The following is an 18,725-nucleotide window of genomic DNA, read 5'->3' as shown; positions in this document are numbered from 1 at the left end:
GGAAAAGGTAAAAAGTAATGATTATTTAAAAGTAGTCTTAACAGAAATAGGGCACCAACTCAAACTGGCAGGCAGCAAGTGGGTTCAAAAGCAAACAAAAGGAAGTTCATTTTCACACAATACCTAATGATGTTGTGGAACTCATTGCCACGGGATGTTATGGCAGCCAAAAATACAAGTGGGTTTCAAAAAAATGGTTAGACAATTTTATGGAAAAAAGTCCATCAAGAAATATCAAAAACAATGATACAGCTGCAGCCTCCAGCTCAGCAAGGTCTCTAAACCAGAAACCACTGGAAGCTGGGAGGGTTTACCAAAGGAAGTATCACTCTGTACTCGTCCTGTTTTCCATACACAAATTATTAGCCATTATCAAGAGGCAGGATATGGAGCTAAACAGACCTTTGCTGTGACTCTTTTTTACATTTGACCAATACTAACTGATGCAGATAATAGGCACATACCCCTCCGTGGTCACAGATAATTCTGTAAAAGTCTGCTATAGAATGCTAACCCTAATCCTACTCTTAGAAGACTAACATAACAAACGACAGCATTTTTTATTTGAGTACGACTAGAACCAGACTCTGTGTTTCCTTAGGTATGTTCTGAGAGGAGTTATGATGTTATCCTCCCTTTTATTACCTAAATACAGCAAAAGAGACAAATCTAGTAGAAAGAACTAGCTCCAAATTTCATCTGTAAGCCACACAATGACTTACATCCTGGTGACTGAGAGCTTCTTAGCCTGAGAAACTCTGGAGGATCTACTCAAGTAACCGCCCATCAGATTTGTCGAATATGGCCACGCTGCACAGGTGCTTTACAACACAGATTAAAGCTTCCAGTCATGCACTAGGTCTAGGATAGAATTCGAAGTCATGGTAAGACTTCAACAGTACAGTGAAACAGTCCTTCAAGACCTTGGTCCTTACAGACGCCAGCATCCTGAACATGCTTTGCAGCTTGAGTAGTCTCCTTATCTTCTCCTTCTCCATCAGTGAAAACAGAGGAGGAAGTGACTCACTGCTAACTTGGCACCCCACCACCCCCTAGCAGCTACGAGCCTATGAATCAGATGGCAAGCCTGCTATAACAGATTACTTACCACCCTTTCCTTAACTGTTTCCCAAACCATGGATGAAATTAAAAAAATTAAGAAAGAAGATGACAGTGAAGGGATTTTACCAGGATACCCTTATTCTAACTTCTATCACACTCCTTGCTTCAACAGCTGGGAAGGAAATGCTGCTGTCTTGGCACAAAATTACACGATAAACTACAACACAAAAAGGCATATGAGAGATACAAACTCTGTAGAGAGAAAAACTGTGCATCAATCAGTAGCCACATGGCAACTTGCATTGGTGTGTGATGTACTTGAGGGGTAGAATTACACAGGTACTTATTCTCTGGTACACTTGGCCAAACACCGCAGGCCTAATGACTCAATAGTCCTGTAATTCTAGCCCAAATCCCAAGGAAAAAATGTTACAAATGGAGACGACTGTATTATACACCACTTTACTCCAACAGAGAAGCCTTCCCTATTCCTCGTTCAGCGTCTAGTACTTGGAGATGTATTAGCACGAATAATTCGAGCCAGGCCTCAGACATACGTACAGCCATGCCAAGGAAAGGTGTAATTTTTCAGGGAGAGTAAGTACCTGAAATTTTCGAATGGGACAGAACCAAGGCAAAATCGCATACAGGACGGTCAGCAAGGCTCTGATGTTTGTTTGCACGTGCTTGTCCATAACTCATTCCCCTAAGGACTACAGATCTTAGTTACAGCTGTGCTCTCCAAATGAGGGTTCTTGCGAGTCAGACATGAGACACAACAATTCTGCTTCCTACTTATTAATCCATACTGGGATTACTAAAACCAGCAGATCCATGTTTGACACCAAAATAAACAATAACTGGAAAAGGCGTGTGCTCCCGCTTTTGAAAACACCCTTTATTTAGGCACCTGATCCCAAGACTCAGGTAAGCAAGTCTGAAGTGTTATCCTTAGACCCTGGCCTTTATTCTGCCACCAATTCTAAACTTGCCACAAAAATATATATGTACTTCTATACATTGACTGAAATTCTGTTGCCTCATTCATGTTGCCTTCCATCAGAAACCCTTCCACAAGACAGAGCAGTGGGATTCCTCAGGTCAAGGACCCTGGTTTGTTACGCACTCCGTAATGCAGTATCCAGCACAAACAGGGTCTAGGGCCTGGAAGTGGTACTACAAAGGATAATAATAATACTAGCTTAAGCAAAAACAATCTAAGGTAAAAACCAATAAACCATCCTCTGCTCCCCTTAAGAAAATTTGTTTATTCACCCCCTCACAAAGGAGGTTGCCCTATTTATCTGCCAGGAAACCTCAGACATTCCTTGCATGTGCGGCACAGATGGTCGCTGCACAACAAAAGGCAGAAGGGCTCCCTGCACATGCACGGTGGACGTGTCTGGTTTCTGCATACACAGAAGCTTGGTCAGAGCTACTGCTCCAGCAGGGCTGCTATGCATCCAAAATCCCAAACAAATACAGAAAGCCATCAATATCCTTTGAACAACATCTCTTAGTGGAAAAAGAGACTGTCTGGGAAAAAAGGAGATGCACAGTGACCTTGGCTGCGAATCTTAATTCGTTCGTGTACATAAATTGTTTCGAGATCCTGAGGTGGGAAGTGCTAAGGAAGCAGAAGTATTATTTATCACAGCTCAAGGCTCTGTTGTTTCTTTATCCTCAGATATTCTTTACGTCTGATTTTTCATTCACAGCCATTGCTACTTCACATTTTTTCAGCTGTCTTGATATTTTCTTAACCAAATGGAATTGCCCCAGGCAGAGGATATGCAGTATCTAGATTTGCTCATTGCATTTATTTATCTTACTCTTTTCTAATTAGTTTACTGCTTTGACCCCAGTCCTGCTCTTCCTTTGATTTTATAGTCAGATATCAAATGTGGTTGCTCTCCGTGAATAGTAATTATTTTGCAAATAAATGCCATTAATATTTTTACTACCTTGCTAAATATGTGGTTCTACAGTGCATGGGAAGGGGTCTGCAAGGTCCGTTTTAGCAAACTGGCTATAAAGATCGTTGCTAATTCTTCTGTAAATCGAAAGGCAGAGTGATTCGGCAGTAACCATTTCAGTTTCCAAGGTAGACAGCACAAGCTGTAATCAAAGAATGAACCTGGGGGAGCTGCATGAACTGAAACAAAGTAGAACAGAGAATTAATTCTGTAACACATTATGTTCATTATGTGACACAAATTGTACATAAGTTTCTGTCCTCCTTACTGAGTGCAGAACTGTATTCTATGTAATACATGAAAAAAATCACTAAATACATTACTTCTTTTGAAGCAGCTATTCTAGCTTTCAGTATTTAAAATACATGCCTTTTTTTCTCCAAACAATACAGGATAGAAATCTCTCTTCTTTTTCCTCAGCTTAGTAAAAATATAAATAAACTAGGAAATTAAAGAGCAAAAAAAGAAAAGAGAAAGCTACCTTTTCCGCATCCTGTTGTGCCTAAATAGAACATGTTGTACCAGCCTGTACAACTTCTCAATAAAATGTATCGCGGACACTTCAAAAGCTGACCATAATCATCAGAGTTAAGTGAGGAATGTCAGCTTGGACGGGGGATTTCGCTGCTTTTGTTATACTTTAGTTAAGCACGCAGGTTTGTGTTTTTTACTTTATCCTGGATTTTTACTGTAATGTAATTGAACTCTGTTACCTTTTTCAGTATCCTAAGTGTTCCTGTAAGTGCTTGTATGGATTTGGGTTTAAGGATATTGTAACAGATCCAGAGGCTATTGAAGTCAGTGGCAGAAGCCCCTGCAGAGTTTGGTTAGTCCTTTGAGGCCGAAACTGTTTTTTCCTCTCTATTCTTCATATCCCTGGGATCAACCTTCAGACATGTTCAGAAACAAGGTGACCGCTATGAATCCAGAGGCAAAACTCACACTTACTTCAGCAAAACCAGGGTTTACAGTAGAGCGTATTTGATTGTAGCGGGATCATTCACGTTATATGAATTTCATGGATTAAATTCACAGCATTTACAGGATCATGTCTTTAGTAGTAATTCCAGGTTTGGGGTGTCCCGTCCTTGTGTCTGTGTCCATGTGTTCCCCCCCCTCATCTTGGACCTCTGTCATTTTCACAGAATCACAGAAGCACAGAATGGTAGGGGTTGGAAGGGACCTCTGTGGGTCATCTAGTCCAACCCTCCTGCCAAAGCAGGGTCACCTACAGCAGGCTGCACAGGACCTTGTCCAGGCAACACCAAGGCACAGTTAATTTCCCTCAGTTTCCTCATCGCACCCAAGTCTTCATATAGATACTACAGAAATAAAATCTTAATCTTTGCAGTGTAATGCTTGAACTCCTCAGACAGTGGTATCTCCATGTAACCATATGTAATAAACAAATAGCCAACAAACACACTTCTGTAGAATTTACTGCCTCTGGAGCCAACTATATTTGTATAAAAACCATAGGTTTAGGCTTCATGTGTCAAGTTCTGCATCAAACACGCCCCTTTTACAGCCACAGCTCTGACAGGAAAAACCACCCCCACCCCCCCGTTTAAAAACCATATGCCTCACCCACTGCAGACACTCCTGTGGGTGTTCCATGTCGTAATACCGCCATTTCCTTCATATCATCCCAATAGAGCACTGCCCGGGGCCTGTGGAGAAAGAAGGCTGCATGCCACCGCCCTCTGGGGTGCATGACAGGAGAATCACTGAGGGGAGACCCAGTATGAGGGGGACCCACTGAGGGGAGAGACCTGCTGAGGGGAGACACCTGCTGAGAAGATACCCACTAAGGGGGGGACCTGCTGAGGGGAGATCTGCTGAGGGGATACCCACCGTGAGGGGGACCCGCTGAGGGGAGAGACCTGCTGAGGGGAGACACGTGCTGAGAAGATACCCACTAAGGGGAGGACCTGCTGAGGGGAGACCCACCATGAGGGGGACCCGCTGAGGGGAGAGACCTGCTGAGGGGATAGACCTGCCGAAGGGATACCCACTGTGGGGGGGACCCGCTGAGGGGATACCCACCATGGGGAGGACCTGCTGAGGGGAGAGACACGCTGAGTGGAAAGACACTCTGAAGGGATATCCCCCACGGGGTAGACTTGCCGAGGGGAGACCTGCTGAGGAGAGAGACATACCCACTGCAGGGAGACCAGCTGAGGGGGGCACGGCCGATACTTCAGCTCTGGCAGGTGGTGCCCCCGGAGGAGGCTGCGGCCCGGGGCGTCTCCAGCAACAGAGCGGGCCGGTGACTTGGGGGCAATTTTGGGGCTTTGTCTGTGGTTCTGTCCGGCCTCTGGCGTGGCACGGAAAAAGGAGCGGGCGCCACCTTCCCCTCAGGGCTCTGGCACCCCAGCCCCACTCTCCATCCCGCCGGAGCCTCCTCAGCTCCCCGTCGGCGGGAAGCGGCGGCCGCAGGGGCAGCGCGGCTGGCGGCGGCGGGGCGAGCCGCAGCGCCTCCTGGCGGGCAGGGCGGGGAGCGGCGGGGGCGGCCGGGGAGCGGGCCCTTCCCTCCTCCCGCCCGGGCCCGCCGGTGGTTGTGCCGCCCCCCCCAGCCCCGCTCCGCCCGTCCGGCCGAGCCCGACCCCGTCTGTCTGCGGTGCAGCCGGCAGCTGCCGTTACCGATACGGTGTCGGCGGGGCCGGGGGAGAGAGAGAGAGCGCGGAAACACCTGTTTCCAAAGTGGGGATAAGGTGGGGAGGGAGCCAGGGCAGCGCCGCTCGCCCTCCCTCACCTCCCGCCGCCTGTAAACCCGCGGGATCGCTTTTCAAGAAAGATCGCTTTCAGTTTTTACACCTTCATCTGAAAAACGCGTCTCCAGCCCTTTCCTCACGTGTTTTTCCCCTCACATTCTTTCCACCTTTGGGGGGGGGGGCCCTGACAGACCCCGGCTGCGACCCCGCCACCCCCGGCCCGCCCCGCCGCCTTCTCCATGCCGGGTGCGGGGGGGGGAAACCCGAAGGCTGCCGGCTGTGCGGGGAGCGGCGGGGGCCGGCAGCGCCGAGCCGCATCCCCGGGTGCGTGTGGGGGGCTCCATGATTTCATCGGCGGCTTGGCGGGGACCTGCCAAGAGCTGTTATGCCTCACTGCGATGTGTAGCTTTTTCCTGCCATTTCTTTTTTTTTTTTTTCATAATAAAAGAGGGAGTGAAGCTGGGTGTTGGGTTTGGTGTGGTTTTTTTTTTTTTGAAGGAAAAAAAAAGCCAAACGGATCAGAGAAGAAGAGGGGGGGGAGCAATAGCCAAAGGGGATGCCAGTGAGGTGTGGCTTGCATTTAAATATCCAATATGTCAATGTAAGGGGAGTGTGTACGTATATAAAGTGCCGTTTGCATCCGACCGCGGGACACATCCCGCGATGGGAGGCACGGGGCCGGGCCGGGGCCGGCAGCGCGGGGCCCGGCGGCCGCAGCCCGCGCTCTGAGGGGCCGCAGCGCGCGCCGCGCCCTCAGCCCCGCGGCCCCCATGGCGGAGGTGGGCGGCTTCCTGGGCGCGCTGGACCCCGACCTCCACGGCTTCCCCCCGGCGCTGGCCGGAGGGCTGCCCCTCGCCGATTCCCCCGGCTTCCTCAACGAACGCCTGGGGCAGATCGAGGGGAGGCTGCAGAGGGGCTCCCCCACCGACTTCGCTCACCTGAAGGGGATCCTGAGGCGGAGGCAGCTCTACTGCCGCACCGGCTTCCACCTGGAGATCTTCCCCAACGGCACGGTGCACGGCACCCGGCAGGACCACAGCCGCTTCGGTGAGGGCTGGGGGGGGGCCGGGGCTGGGGGGAGCAGGTGCCCCGCGGACGGAGCTAATTACCCCCGCGCCTATAAAATCATCCCGGGAGGGGGTATAATTAGCCCGCTAAGCAAATGCGCTCACTCCTCGGCAACGCGGGGAGGTTTTTATTTCCAATTTCCTATTCTCCCGGCCCTTCTGCAGGTGCACAAAAACGTGCCTTAGCTGGGGGGGGGAGAAAAAAAACCTCCAAAAATAACTTTTTTTTTTTTTAAAAAGCGGGGTGGGGTGACCAGCTCTGACTGTGCCTCTGAAGTTAGCGGTGAGGGAAGCAAAAGAAAGGGGAGAGCACGTTGGAAAAGGACATTCCTAGCTTTTTTTTTTTTTTTGGTTTTGGGGTGTTTTGGTTTTTTTTCCTTCCGCTTTTTATTTAGCCTCCACAGATATTTGTGAGCTGATCGCTTTTATTAGCATGAATTTCATTAGAAAGGGGTCTCCCCGGAGCGGGCAGGGAGCGCGGCTCGGCTGGATGGGTGTCAGCAGCTCGGTCTGGGGGGCTCGCTGGCAGGGAAAGGGGAAGCCGAAGGGGGGAAAAACCCACTTTGGGGACCTCGGAGGGAAAGAAGATGCTGGAACCATAGGCCAAGGGCCGTAGATTCACCTTGCCGCCCGGGATGCAGCTGGAAGGCTGCTGCGCCGGTATCGGTGTCACGCAAGAGCAGGGATCTCTAATGAGACTCTATGTAATCTTCAAAAAATGCATCCCAAGCCACGGGCGGAGAAGCGCAGTAAGTTTGAGCGCAGCTAAGAAAAATTCCCGCTACTTCAGCATCTCGTGCAGGTGTCTGTGTAAGCTATCAACAAGTCCCATGCCAGTGATCTCAGCTATGTTGTCAACAGGTTGCAAGAAGGGCTCACGAGACGTTTTATAGTTTTCAAGTGATTTAACTCTGCGGTGAAAGGAATTCTTTTTTTTTTTGCCTTCACTTGTTTGCCACCAGTCCTTTCTGACGCTTCAGGAACGCTGCTGTTGTTGGTAGCGCAAGGCAGGTTTTTGGAACAGTTGGAGAAGCGTATCTCGGTACTGCGCTTTTCATAAACACCAGGTGTGTGCAGAGCATGTCCCTGCCCTAAATCAACCAGAAAGTTGTAACCTGCAGGTCCGAGTCGGGCACTAACAGGCTCATGGGGCAAGCATTCTGTAATTACCTCCCGAAAGACGCGTCTTTCAACCTTTCATGCCGCAGTACGTGATGGGTTTCCACGTTAAAAGAAACTGAAAGCAAAGCCACTGCATCTGTTTGGTTTTAGTTCAATCTGCCACGTAGTATTTCCATCAGTTCTTTTTACTTATCTTTGTACAAGCAAACAGCCAGTTTCAAATGGCAGCATTTGTCTCGTTTCCATTTTTTTTAATAAAGATTGAGTAAAATAAGCGTATTTCCAAACAAACTTTGGGAAAACGCGTTCAGCGGGCTAAAACTTTTCATGAATTTTGCTCGCTTAAGCTGAAGTCACACAGTGTGTTCAATAAATCGAAACACTGGCATTCCCTAAGCGTTTTAGCAGTCAGCATCCAGCTACGTAAACTAGACCAGACTTCAGATATAAAATATTATAGTTTTCTGCTTCAGGGTTTTCCCAGAGGCAGTGTAAAATAAATAGTTATTTGTTGTAATTGCAAGGCAAAGCCCCAAAGGATTAGACTGGAATCCTCGTGTTCAGATAGGGTTGGACTAAACCTCGCTTCAGCAGAGACTCAGAGCAATAACATGTTGGCACGCAGTATTCACCATCTGCATTCAGTAGCCATGAATATTTAAATTCCAGTGTTGCTGGTATGGTTCATATTAGGATGTCATGTATCGATGCATTCCTAAATTTTGCATGCAGCAGTCAGAAAGCAGTAACTTATTGCAGAAACAGGCAGCCTGGGCGATTCTGGGGAACGACAAAGCTGTGGTGAGGGATGCAGAGCTAGACGAGGCTTTCAGGCTAGCAGTTTAAAGCTGCCTTAAACCTCGGGGCACCTGGGGAAATACTTCGAAATCCAGGATGGCGGTTTGGTGGGTCCAGCCCGCGTGGCTGGAAGGTGCTCCCTGGTACCGTCAGCCAGCGATTAATGTGCTCTGCGGATGGCTGCGACACCGCAGCAGAGGCACGTGGCCGGCTGCGGACGGGATGCAGGGTGGAACCGGACTTTGCATCCCTGTCTCTTAGCACTGGAAGGGGTTCAGGGGAAGACGGGTCACGGGACAGTACCTGCACCCACCCGTGCGCAGCCATCCCGAAAGCTACCACATGTGTAAAACATCCAAGTCTTCCAGAGAGGAAAATAAAGAGCCAAAGCCCCGCTGATGCGGAACAGAGTACCGCGGTCCTAATGGCAAGGGTTAAAGGGAGGGATTCTTTTGTACCGCAGCGTTCAGGGGACGTGGCCGTAGGACACGGGGAGGCAGCATCATGGTCTACCCGCACTGCCTGAGCAACCACAGTAACTATTCCCTCTCATCTGTTGAGGACTGGAGTGTTCCTAAATCACACCTGTCTTCTCAAACGCAATCTTTTCTACTTGTAAAAATACAGATTCATGCAAGAACAATGAGGCGCAGCTTATTTTTCCTAGAGGAGGCTTAATGCAAAATTTGGTGAAGCCCTCCAAGTTCGTTGGAAGAAAGCTCATCCTCACACTAGGGAAGTGCCCAGATTCGCCCTCTGAACTGGCAGCTCTGCCTAAGTCATCCCAGAAAGAATAGAGTGCTTTCAAAAATGTATCTGTTCTCACTGCATCTGCTAAGAACCTTCCTGTACAAAGAAGAAAAGGACGGTCAAAATCCGGAGGGGGTTTGGACTGACCTTAGTGCTCCTGTGAGAATCCTGAGAACAAAACCGAGATAAACTTGCTAGGAAAATCCCTGCCAGGAGGAATTGCTCCTTTTCTGCCTCGTGTCTGTTTTACAGCAGCGTTAAACAAGTGACACCGACGGTGCTACGCTTCACTGCAAGCGAGGAGAGAAAAAGGCCTTGAGTTTGTACTGCGGACTAATGAAGGCAGCAAGTGAAGCTCTGCTCGGGTACAAACCTGCTCGTGGATCTGTAACACGGTCTCCTAGAGAAGCTGATGAAACCTCCAGAGAAAGTTTTGCTGTAGATTTTGACATTCAGGCTGTGGTGCACCTGTTGCTGAACAGTTGTTGAGGTTTTTAGCCGAAGCTTTAGGTTTGTAGCCATTAATACAACATCTGATGTTTCTGTCCCCCTGCTCCTGAATTTAGTCCTGTAAGGAGAGACAGGTGCAAGGAGCTGAATTGTTCTTTGAGGGGTGGTTTATAGTAAGGCGAGAGCGTGCGGGTCTGGCCACGGCAAAGCTGGGGAGATTATTCAGTGGTTTGGTGGTAAATGAATCCACCCAGAGGCTTAATCAAATCTCTCCAAATATTATCTAGAAAGGCTCAGGAACAAACAGAATAACTAATCAAAGCATGAAAAAAAGAGGCAAGTCTTGGGGGAAAGAAAAAAGGCAAAGTTAAAAAGAAAAAAAAACCATGTTCTACCACAAAAACACACTGCGAGAATTGGAAAGAAAATTCTTGAGCTGGCCCCAGTGGCCGCTCCCTGTGCTGCTGGAGATCAGATGTACGAAGCTGCAATTTTGTCTAGCAATTGGAGTGAGTTAAGGACAGGATGGATATCCGCCCACATTTTTTCAGCCTTCACTCTGTCTCCTGACTTTTGTGGGTTTAAGTTATGTTCTTAATGCTATTTCAACATAGTTGTCTTCCGTGCACGTCTCTAAGTGCCACTCAAAGATCGGACAAGGGGAATATTGCAGGGGACATTGTCAGAAGAGACTGTCACGGGCACACCTTTAAGAAATTTCGTTTGCAAAACCAGCAAGTATTTACCCAATCTGCACCAGCTGAGGGGTGTCTCACCCAGCTGCGCAGAGAGGGAAGATGCTAATGCTGCTGCTCCTGGGTTGCTCCTTACCAGGTCTTTGGAGACCCAGGTTCACGTGTCACGCACTAAGCATGCTTGTGGGTGTACTCAAGGAAAGCCCTCCGTTTCCCTGCCTCAGACATCCCTCGGTTTCTAAACGGGACCAGCAGCGTTTTCCTGCTTCCCAGGGGTGACAGAAGACAAATAAAATATGCTGGTGCTGGGGACTCTGTGCCTATAGCAAGGTCGATCTACCGCTCTCCAGTTACCAGATATTTTTCACTTGAACATCCACTTGTCTCCAGCCTGGGAAAGACTCCCCCGTTTCTGGGTATCCCTGTACTCCTTCCCTCCCATATTACTTTTCACACTCTCTCTAGTCGTTGTCAGTCTTCCTTCACTCCCTCCTTTGGCTGTCGTAATTTCTGTCCTGCAGACGGGGAAAACAGAAGCACGCAGCAGTTCAGTAACTCCAGTCCCGTGTCAGAACCGGTGGGTAGCAGAGGCTGAAGACTAGCCCTCATCCTGAGCCTCTTCCCTCCCTGTTTGTGCTTCTTTTCAGATAAGAAACCGCAGTAACTACTGGGGAGTGAGCAGAGCGGAGCCAGGGTCCTGCTTTGCCTGCCTGGCTCAGGCGAGCTGCCTTCCCTGCCTGCTCCTGGCGTTTCTGAGGGCAATGTGTGCTCCCAGGTTGGGGCACATAGCTGGAAAGACGTCTGCGCTGGTCCATAAAAGTGTTTTTCTGTCATTTGCTTCCCTTTTTGTCTCAAGGAATTGCTGCACACAAGCCCATTATCTCATCTCCCTCACCCCCTCAGTACCCGCTGGCTGCGGGCAGGGCTGGATTTGACGCACAAGCCCCAGAGTAGGCAGGGTGAAAGGAGGACAAGTCTGATAGAAGGTGGGAAGAAGAATTCTTGCACCCAGCTTAGCTGCCAGCATCCGACTGATGAGTTGAGCGAAGTGGGACAGAGGCGTCCATCGCCGTCTGGTCTGTCCTATATTTAGGCAGTGATGCGGTTATGATCTGAAGAGCTACTGCATCCACGCCTGGCCGAGCAGAAGATGCATGCCCCGAGCGGAGGGGTGACCGGGAGCTGCGACTGCCACCAAAGTCAGCCGGCTCAGGTGGCCGCTCGTCACGTGGTGATTTTAGACTCCATGCTTCTAAGAGGAGCTCTGGGAGGTAACCCGATCAGAGCGGCAATTGCTCAGGACTGGACCTTTTGGGAGCTATATTAAGAGACCTGGAGCCATGCTAAAGGTTAGAGCAACTTTGTCCTCCTGTCGATGGAGATGTCTTGTCCAGTCATTAGACAGGATGGTGGAAAAGCTCATCCTTCCTCTGCTGCTACCTCACAGCTAATTAACTCAGCACTGGACATGGGCAAAGACTGCCCGTGACCTCTAGCTAGGGCATGTGGGATACCCAGACCCTAACACAGTCCCACTAACGCCTGCAGGAGGTTTTCCTGTGAAGTTTGGCGGTCCCCACCACTTGTGATGCTGACTTTGTTCAAACCAGTTGAGCAAACTTTGTTCAAACCAGTTGAGCCAGGGATGGCTTGGACAGAGGCTGCTGGGCCAGGAAGGGGCTGGCACGAGGCTGGGGTAGGCAGCAGGACATAGGAGCAGGAGGGGGTTCTGGCAGTAACGGTGGCAGGGGGTGATGGAGAAAGGACCTGCAGCTCCCTGGCTCCGAAGGCTGCAGAGGAAGATGTGTTTCTGCCTGCGTTGAAGTTGGATGTTATCCCTGCAGCTTGTCTATACATTTGGGGGTGGCAAGTACCCCAATGGAGCGCCAGGATGAAGATGGCCCTCACGGATATCTCTTGTAGTGCTTTTTACTTGTTTTTATTGAACTTATCACTTTAAAACACGTGGAACTGTCATCTCAAACCAAAAGCCCCAGCGGTGGCAGAAATGACTCTCCTTTGGTGAGGAAACAAAACCCAGCGTGGTAACAGCCCTCTGAAATGTCTAGTGGGCCAGACACGAGTTTCTACATCCATCCTCTTGGTGATAATTACCCCAAAGCCAAAACCAACAAAACCTAGCAAACCTTTTCTCATTAGCAAAGGTAATTCCTCTTGGGAAAGCCAAATGCGCAGTCCTGGGGAGAAGCCTAGAGTGGAAATCAGAATACTGCATGTGTACGGAACTATAGATTGAAGAACTGTGTCATTAGAAATAAGGAAAACGGGCTCTGTAGGAAGCTCTGCAAGGGCTGGGAAAGGCCAGTTCGCGTTTGTCATCAGAGCCTGGTGTTGGTTTTATTCTCCCTATGATTTGGACTTTTCTTCTGTTTTAGGGATTTTGGAGTTTATTAGCCTGGCAGTGGGGCTGGTGAGCATCCGTGGGGTGGACTCGGGACTCTACCTCGGCATGAATGAGAGAGGCGAGCTGTATGGGTCGGTAAGTCCAAGGTTTCGTGCTGATTGCAACACTGTATAACACACACAGCAATACAGGCTGCGGGACTCATCAGCGTCACAAGCTGTGTCTGTCGCAGGCCTCCGAAGGGCTGCCACACACCTCCGTCCTACCCGCGATGCCACTGTTGTTATAACATAAATGGTATATATGGAATAGGGCTGTGGAGGGAGGATACGCTCGTGCGGCGAGAGCCCGTGGTGGTGCCCAGTCCCCGGGCGCTCCTTTGGGCAGTACCTGGGGAGCAGGGGCAGCTCATCGAGCTTTTCCCTTTCAGAAACAGTGTGGCAACAGTCAGCTAAAGGCAGAAGGGAAATTTAGTGTAAAACCAGGGGCTGCTTTTGTGTTTTCACTGCCTGAGGAACACACCAGTTTTATTCTCCATGTGATCAGGATCTGGACCTATCTATTTTACATTTGTATTATGGCTCTTTAACTAAGGGAAGCTGAAGCTGTGGTCTGAGTGTTATTTTATCATAACATTCTCTACAAATCCTTTTAGCAGTTTAAGGGGTTGCTCATAATTTTCTAGAAGAGCCCTTTTCAGACTAAAATTTTCCGTGTTTTGCCAAAAACCAAGTGTAAAGCCCTTGTTAGTTTTTCACTCCACACAAACTCCCGAATACCTATAAACGCTTCCTAACATCACCCGTAGCAGATTCTGCCTCATCCTGTGCTGCTGTAGGACAGAGAAAGCAAAGATGCCTCGTCTCTAGTCCAGGCTTGGGTTTCTAGTGACAGCTTGAGAGTTTGTCATTTGCTCCCTTGATTTGGGCCATGCCCTCAGAGCCCTGGCTCGCCGGTTGCGCTGCCACAGCCGGGACCACCTCAGGTCCACCTCTGCCCGACGTTACGGAACCTGCACCACCCTGTAGACCACTGTGAACACAGGCAGGTGCTCCGATGAGCCAGCCCCAAAAGGAGAGCGTACATCGGGGTTTCTTTGGGTGAAACACCAGCACACGGAACGAACACTTTTGCAAAGCTTGGCCAGGACTGCAGGAAAGGGGTGCTGTGAAGAGCTTTGGCATCAAGGGTAAAGTCTCCCCCAGCTTGAAAACAGCCGAGCTCTCGTCTGCTTCTTTTTGTTAAATTAAGCGTCAAGACTTGCAGTCAAAATGTCAGGTCTTAACAGCTGGGCAGAGGTACTTCCTACAGGTGAATTTAACTGAATTCCAAATTATTTAACTCAGTTCAATATAAAATAGCTATTTCTAGTTATCTAGAACAATCACTTCTGTTTTGAAAAGTTAATCGCATTCTAGATAGCCATTTTGAAGTTTCCTTTTCTGTAGCCACCGCACTTCATTGGTGCTTTTTCTTCAGATGCCCCATTGCCTTTCATTCAGCCCATCACCTGTGTGTGATTTTTTTTAAATGCCTCTTCCTAGATGACCTATCCTCCCTTATGTGAGGACACTGATTTTTAAGGATGGGTCACAATAAATTGAGAATGATATAAAATAAACCAGTTTCAAACCAAAGCGGAAGGCACATACTTCCTCTGACCAAATCAAGTCAATCTTATAGTGCAGAAATTTAGACCCGTGTACTGTGCACGTAGAGAAGCCTTCAGAAAACCTTAGCTTAGCAAGCAGTAACAGTAAATCAGGAGCTTCCACCATCTTTCCTCCTCCCATTCCCATCTGAGACTGCCACAGCCCCTCTCGGCATTTAAGATGCAGTTACTGATGTTTATATGAGATAATCACATCCTAGCATGCACCAGTAACTGCTCTTTTGCCATTTCATTGCTGTAATAACATCTACCCTAAACAAAAGTTAAATGCAGAGACAGCGGTTAAATTACGAACCTGCAAAACAGGTAACAAGTATAATCACCAGGATTCCATAAAACACACAAAAATCTTAAAGCACACTTCTGAAAGCAGGGCTGGAGCCTGCACCCGTGCAGCAGCACCTCTCCGTCAAACCCCGAGGCTGCTCAGCAGCTCCTGGAGTCACAGCTCGCCCTTGTGCCTGCTGAAAAGGAGAACACAAGCCCACGTATCCCCTTCTGCGCTTTCAAACCCTGCAGCTCTGATTATGAATCAACAGTTTCGTGATGGGTTAATGAAATTCTAGGGCCTGTGTTCATGTTATGACACAGAAACAAAAATAGGGTAACATTTTACAACGCTTCATCTGGAAACAGAATCGACCTGAAGACATAATCCTGAGCATTTTCTCTCTGTGGCTGCATCTTGTACCCAGACGACACGCTGCAGGGACGCAGTCAAACCACTGATCCAAGCTGCGCAGACGTCACAAGCCAGGTCCCCAAATAACCCTGGTGTTTTAAAATCTGGGATACGTGGGTTGCACGGTGATGGCTTTTTGAAATCAAAAGCCACTACAACATTCTTAATTAAAGGTCCATAAAACAGTGCCTAGCAGCAGCATTAGCATTACGATGGTATTTTAGGACCTTACAGTACAGCGGTATTTTTAAGTTTTCAGCAAGTTCATTAATTGTCTCTGTGCCAATTCTGCTTGATCTGTGTGTTGGTATAGCCAGAGCCAGCCATCCCTGCAGCAACACATGGAGTCCCCTCAGGACAGACAGCGTTTCTCCCTGTCCCTGTTAACCTTGTGCCAACGTTTCTGTTAAGCATTCCACCAATTTTGGAAACACAACTAATACTTTGAGCAGCAAAAGTCACAGGCAGCTCCTTGCACGCTGCCTGTACGGTCTTGGGCTTGGTGGGGACATCCTGGGGCTTGGAAAGAAATCAGTTGCGCCCTGCAGAGTCACCCCAGACTCCCCAGACATTTTACACAGACGTTGTACCTCCAAAGAGCCCAGTGAGGAGCGGGTAAACTGGGGCAAAGCAGCAGCTGGTCAGCAGTTCCTGAAGTATTCCAAGTAGACGGCATCCTAGGGGAAGAAAGCAAAAATATCTGTATTCATTGGCAGACCTGGAAAGAGAAACAAACCCCCAGTTGCCCAGGTCTCAGACGGCAAGGGCTGTGGTGCAGGGAGTTAGAGGGCTCACCACTCACCTTGCAGTTTATTTAATTAGCAGCAAAACATTCAAAACAGGTTCTGAGTGCAGATGAGCTCCTGGATTGTGTTACAAAACATCTACTGCAGGCAAGAACACCTCCTTAGCACTCTGCGTGCCGCAGATGAGAGACATTCCCTTCCCGAACAGTTTGCAGCGTAGGCACAGTGTTTGTAACGTACCAGCATCCTCCAGCTGCAGACTGCCTTTCGTCTGGGAGGGCTCCCACATCCCCCCGCCAAGCCCCCGTGGGACGGGGTGGGGTGGGACGGCACGGTGGGTCCCTCTGCCACACGGCACGGTGGCACTGGCAAAGCCACCATGTCCTCGCGGGGCAGGGGACAGCCCCGCTCCCCGCTGCGGCTGGGCATGGAGATGGGAGGGAGGGAGAGGGAAGGAGGATGATGAGGGGACTGGAGCATCTGTCCTACGAGGAGAGGCGGAGTGAGCTGGGCTTGTTCAGCCTGAAGAAGAGAAGGCTGAAAGGGGACCTTAGAAATGCCTACAAATATCTGCAGGGTGGGTGTCAGGAGGACGGGGCCAGACTCTTTCCAGTGGTGCCCAGCGACAGGACAAGGGGCAACGGGCACAAACAGAAGCAGAGGAAGTTCCAGCTGAACCCGAGGAAGAACTTCTTCCCTCTGAGGGTGACGGAGCCTTGGCCCAGGCTGCCCAGGGAGGTTGTGGAGTCTCCTTCTCTGGAGATATTCCAGACCCGCCTGGACGCGGTGCTGTGCAGCCTGCTCTGGGTGACCCTGCCTCGGCAGGGGGTTGGACTGGGTGACCCCCAGAGGGCCCTGCCAACCCCGACCATTCTGTGATTCTGTGAGCCAGGGGCAGGGACCAAAAAGCCATCATCAAACAGCTGCTGCCGACAGCCCTCGGCTTAAAGGTTGGAGGGAAGGGCTGGTTGTGGCTGCAGTGACCCTGGTGTCATCCCCGCACTGGCCGTAGGCTGGCATACGCTCACCCATCGCCGTCGTAAATCTCCCCCTGGGGTTAGACATTCCCGGAGCGCTGCTCCCCATCCAGACCTCCCCGGGTCTGTTGTGGCCTCGCACTGCAGCCATCTGGCACTTCAGAAGATGAAAGGCCCGAGGAATGCTTTCATTCCATCGCGGTGTCTACTGTTGCGTGCCTCGAACTTCCAAAGCGGTGCTTGCTCCTGGTTAAACCCACCGGACGCGCTGCCCGCTGCTTCTCCCGGTCGCAGAGACCTGGCTGTCAGGCTTGGAGTTTTGCTATGGCTGTTGTTTGTTTTTTTATAGGGCACCTTTGCAGAATACACACTCACCTTCTCCTCCTCTTGTCTCCTGCCTCCTCCAGCTTCAGAGGTCTCTGGGACCTGGTTTGTAGGGCTTGTGCCTGTTTCCAGCGCTCACGTCCCTGGCAGCACAGTCCCCATCCTCAGGGGAGCCAGGAGAAGGTGGCTGGGAGAATTACAGGAAAGTGAAGTGAAGGAAGGAGGATAAGTTTGGGGTTCTTTTTAATTTTTGACACAAATGTCTCTTTCTTCCCCTCCTGCCTCTGCCCCAACGCAGAAGAAGCTGACACGAGAGTGCGTTTTCCGAGAGCAGTTTGAGGAGAACTGGTACAACACGTACGCCTCGACCCTCTACAAGCACCCCGACTCGGAGAGGCATTACTACGTGGCCCTGAACAAGGACGGCTCCCCCCGAGAGGGGTACAGGACTAAGAGACATCAGAAATTCACTCATTTTTTACCCAGGCCTGTGGACCCTGCCAAAATACCGGCGATGTACAGAGACCTCTTCCACTACAGGTGATGGTTCCTGCAGCTGCCCCGTCAGTGTACATACTCGGGCTCCCACGCTTTTTCCCAGAGCACTCTATCAGTAGTCATTCCATCATCCCTGTAAGCGTAGATGGCGTAGGAAAGCACTTACATCGAATTCAGACACTGCTGTTCCTCCTTGTTTCGAGCGTAGAGCGAACCTGGGTTATTTATGGGCTGGGGGTAGGGGAAGGGAGGGAACCCTGCGTAGAATCTTCCGTTTTCATTCACTTTCTCTACCCGGTTGCTGCGAAGAGAGGCCGAATATTCAATGTTACGGCTGCTTACAGGAACAAGCAGGCGAGCAAACCTGATCACCGGGGTGGGAAAAACCAAAACCTAAAAATGAAGAGAAGGAAAGAAAACAAAAGACCACAGAACTGCTTTGGATGCTGCTGCTGAGCTCGGGATGGTTACCTGCTAAGAAAAAGCCTTTCGAATGGTACCCGGCTCACGCAGCCTGGGAGTTTGCTACGTGGATGATGCTACGTGGACTGGTCCTGATGCGTGGGGTTTTTCCTGCCATTGGCATGGGAATGGGGCGAGGAACATTATTCAGATGTAAGCATGGATACTGTGCATAAGGACAAAACTATTTATAAAATGTATATGATATTTATTTTATATATTTATTTATTTCAAAATAATTTTATTTTTAATGAGAGATGCTATGACCGAATTTTCATCAGGAAGAATAAGGTCCTACTGAAACAGGAAAAAAAGAAAAATGAGTTTTAAGAGCTTATTGGCAATAAAATTGTCTTTATATTGTA

The 18,725-nt window shown here is 49.5% G+C and overlaps 1 protein-coding gene across 1 annotated transcript; it reads left to right on the top strand.

Annotated features, from left to right (window-relative positions):
- The first annotated feature begins 6,514 nt into the window (after window positions 1-6,514).
- Window positions 6,515-18,725, top strand: FGF16 (fibroblast growth factor 16). The gene is made up of 3 exons (XM_075435534.1): window positions 6,515-6,799; window positions 13,031-13,134; window positions 17,699-18,725. The coding sequence occupies exons 1-3, from the start codon at window positions 6,523-6,525 to the stop codon at window positions 17,942-17,944; spliced, it is 627 nt and encodes a 208-aa protein (XP_075291649.1). The 5' UTR covers window positions 6,515-6,522; the 3' UTR covers window positions 17,945-18,725.

Source organism: Opisthocomus hoazin, chromosome 14, assembly GCF_030867145.1.
Source record: "Opisthocomus hoazin isolate bOpiHoa1 chromosome 14, bOpiHoa1.hap1, whole genome shotgun sequence".
Lineage (NCBI taxonomy): Eukaryota > Metazoa > Chordata > Aves > Opisthocomiformes > Opisthocomidae > Opisthocomus > Opisthocomus hoazin.
The sequence above is the reverse complement of the archived record's forward strand: the minus strand, read 5'-3'. Positions and strand labels throughout refer to the sequence as shown.

Bases quoted from the DNA above. Each gene is read 5' to 3' on its own strand.
- FGF16 (XM_075435534.1), top strand. From the start codon at position 6,523: ATGGCGGAGGTGGGCGGCTTCCTGGGCGCGCTGGACCCCGACCTCCAC. The intron at 6,800-13,030 runs GTGAGGGCTGGG...CTTCTGTTTTAG, and splicing joins GCAGGACCACAGCCGCTTCG to GGATTTTGGAGTTTATTAGC. The intron at 13,135-17,698 runs GTAAGTCCAAGG...GCCCCAACGCAG, and splicing joins GAGGCGAGCTGTATGGGTCG to AAGAAGCTGACACGAGAGTG.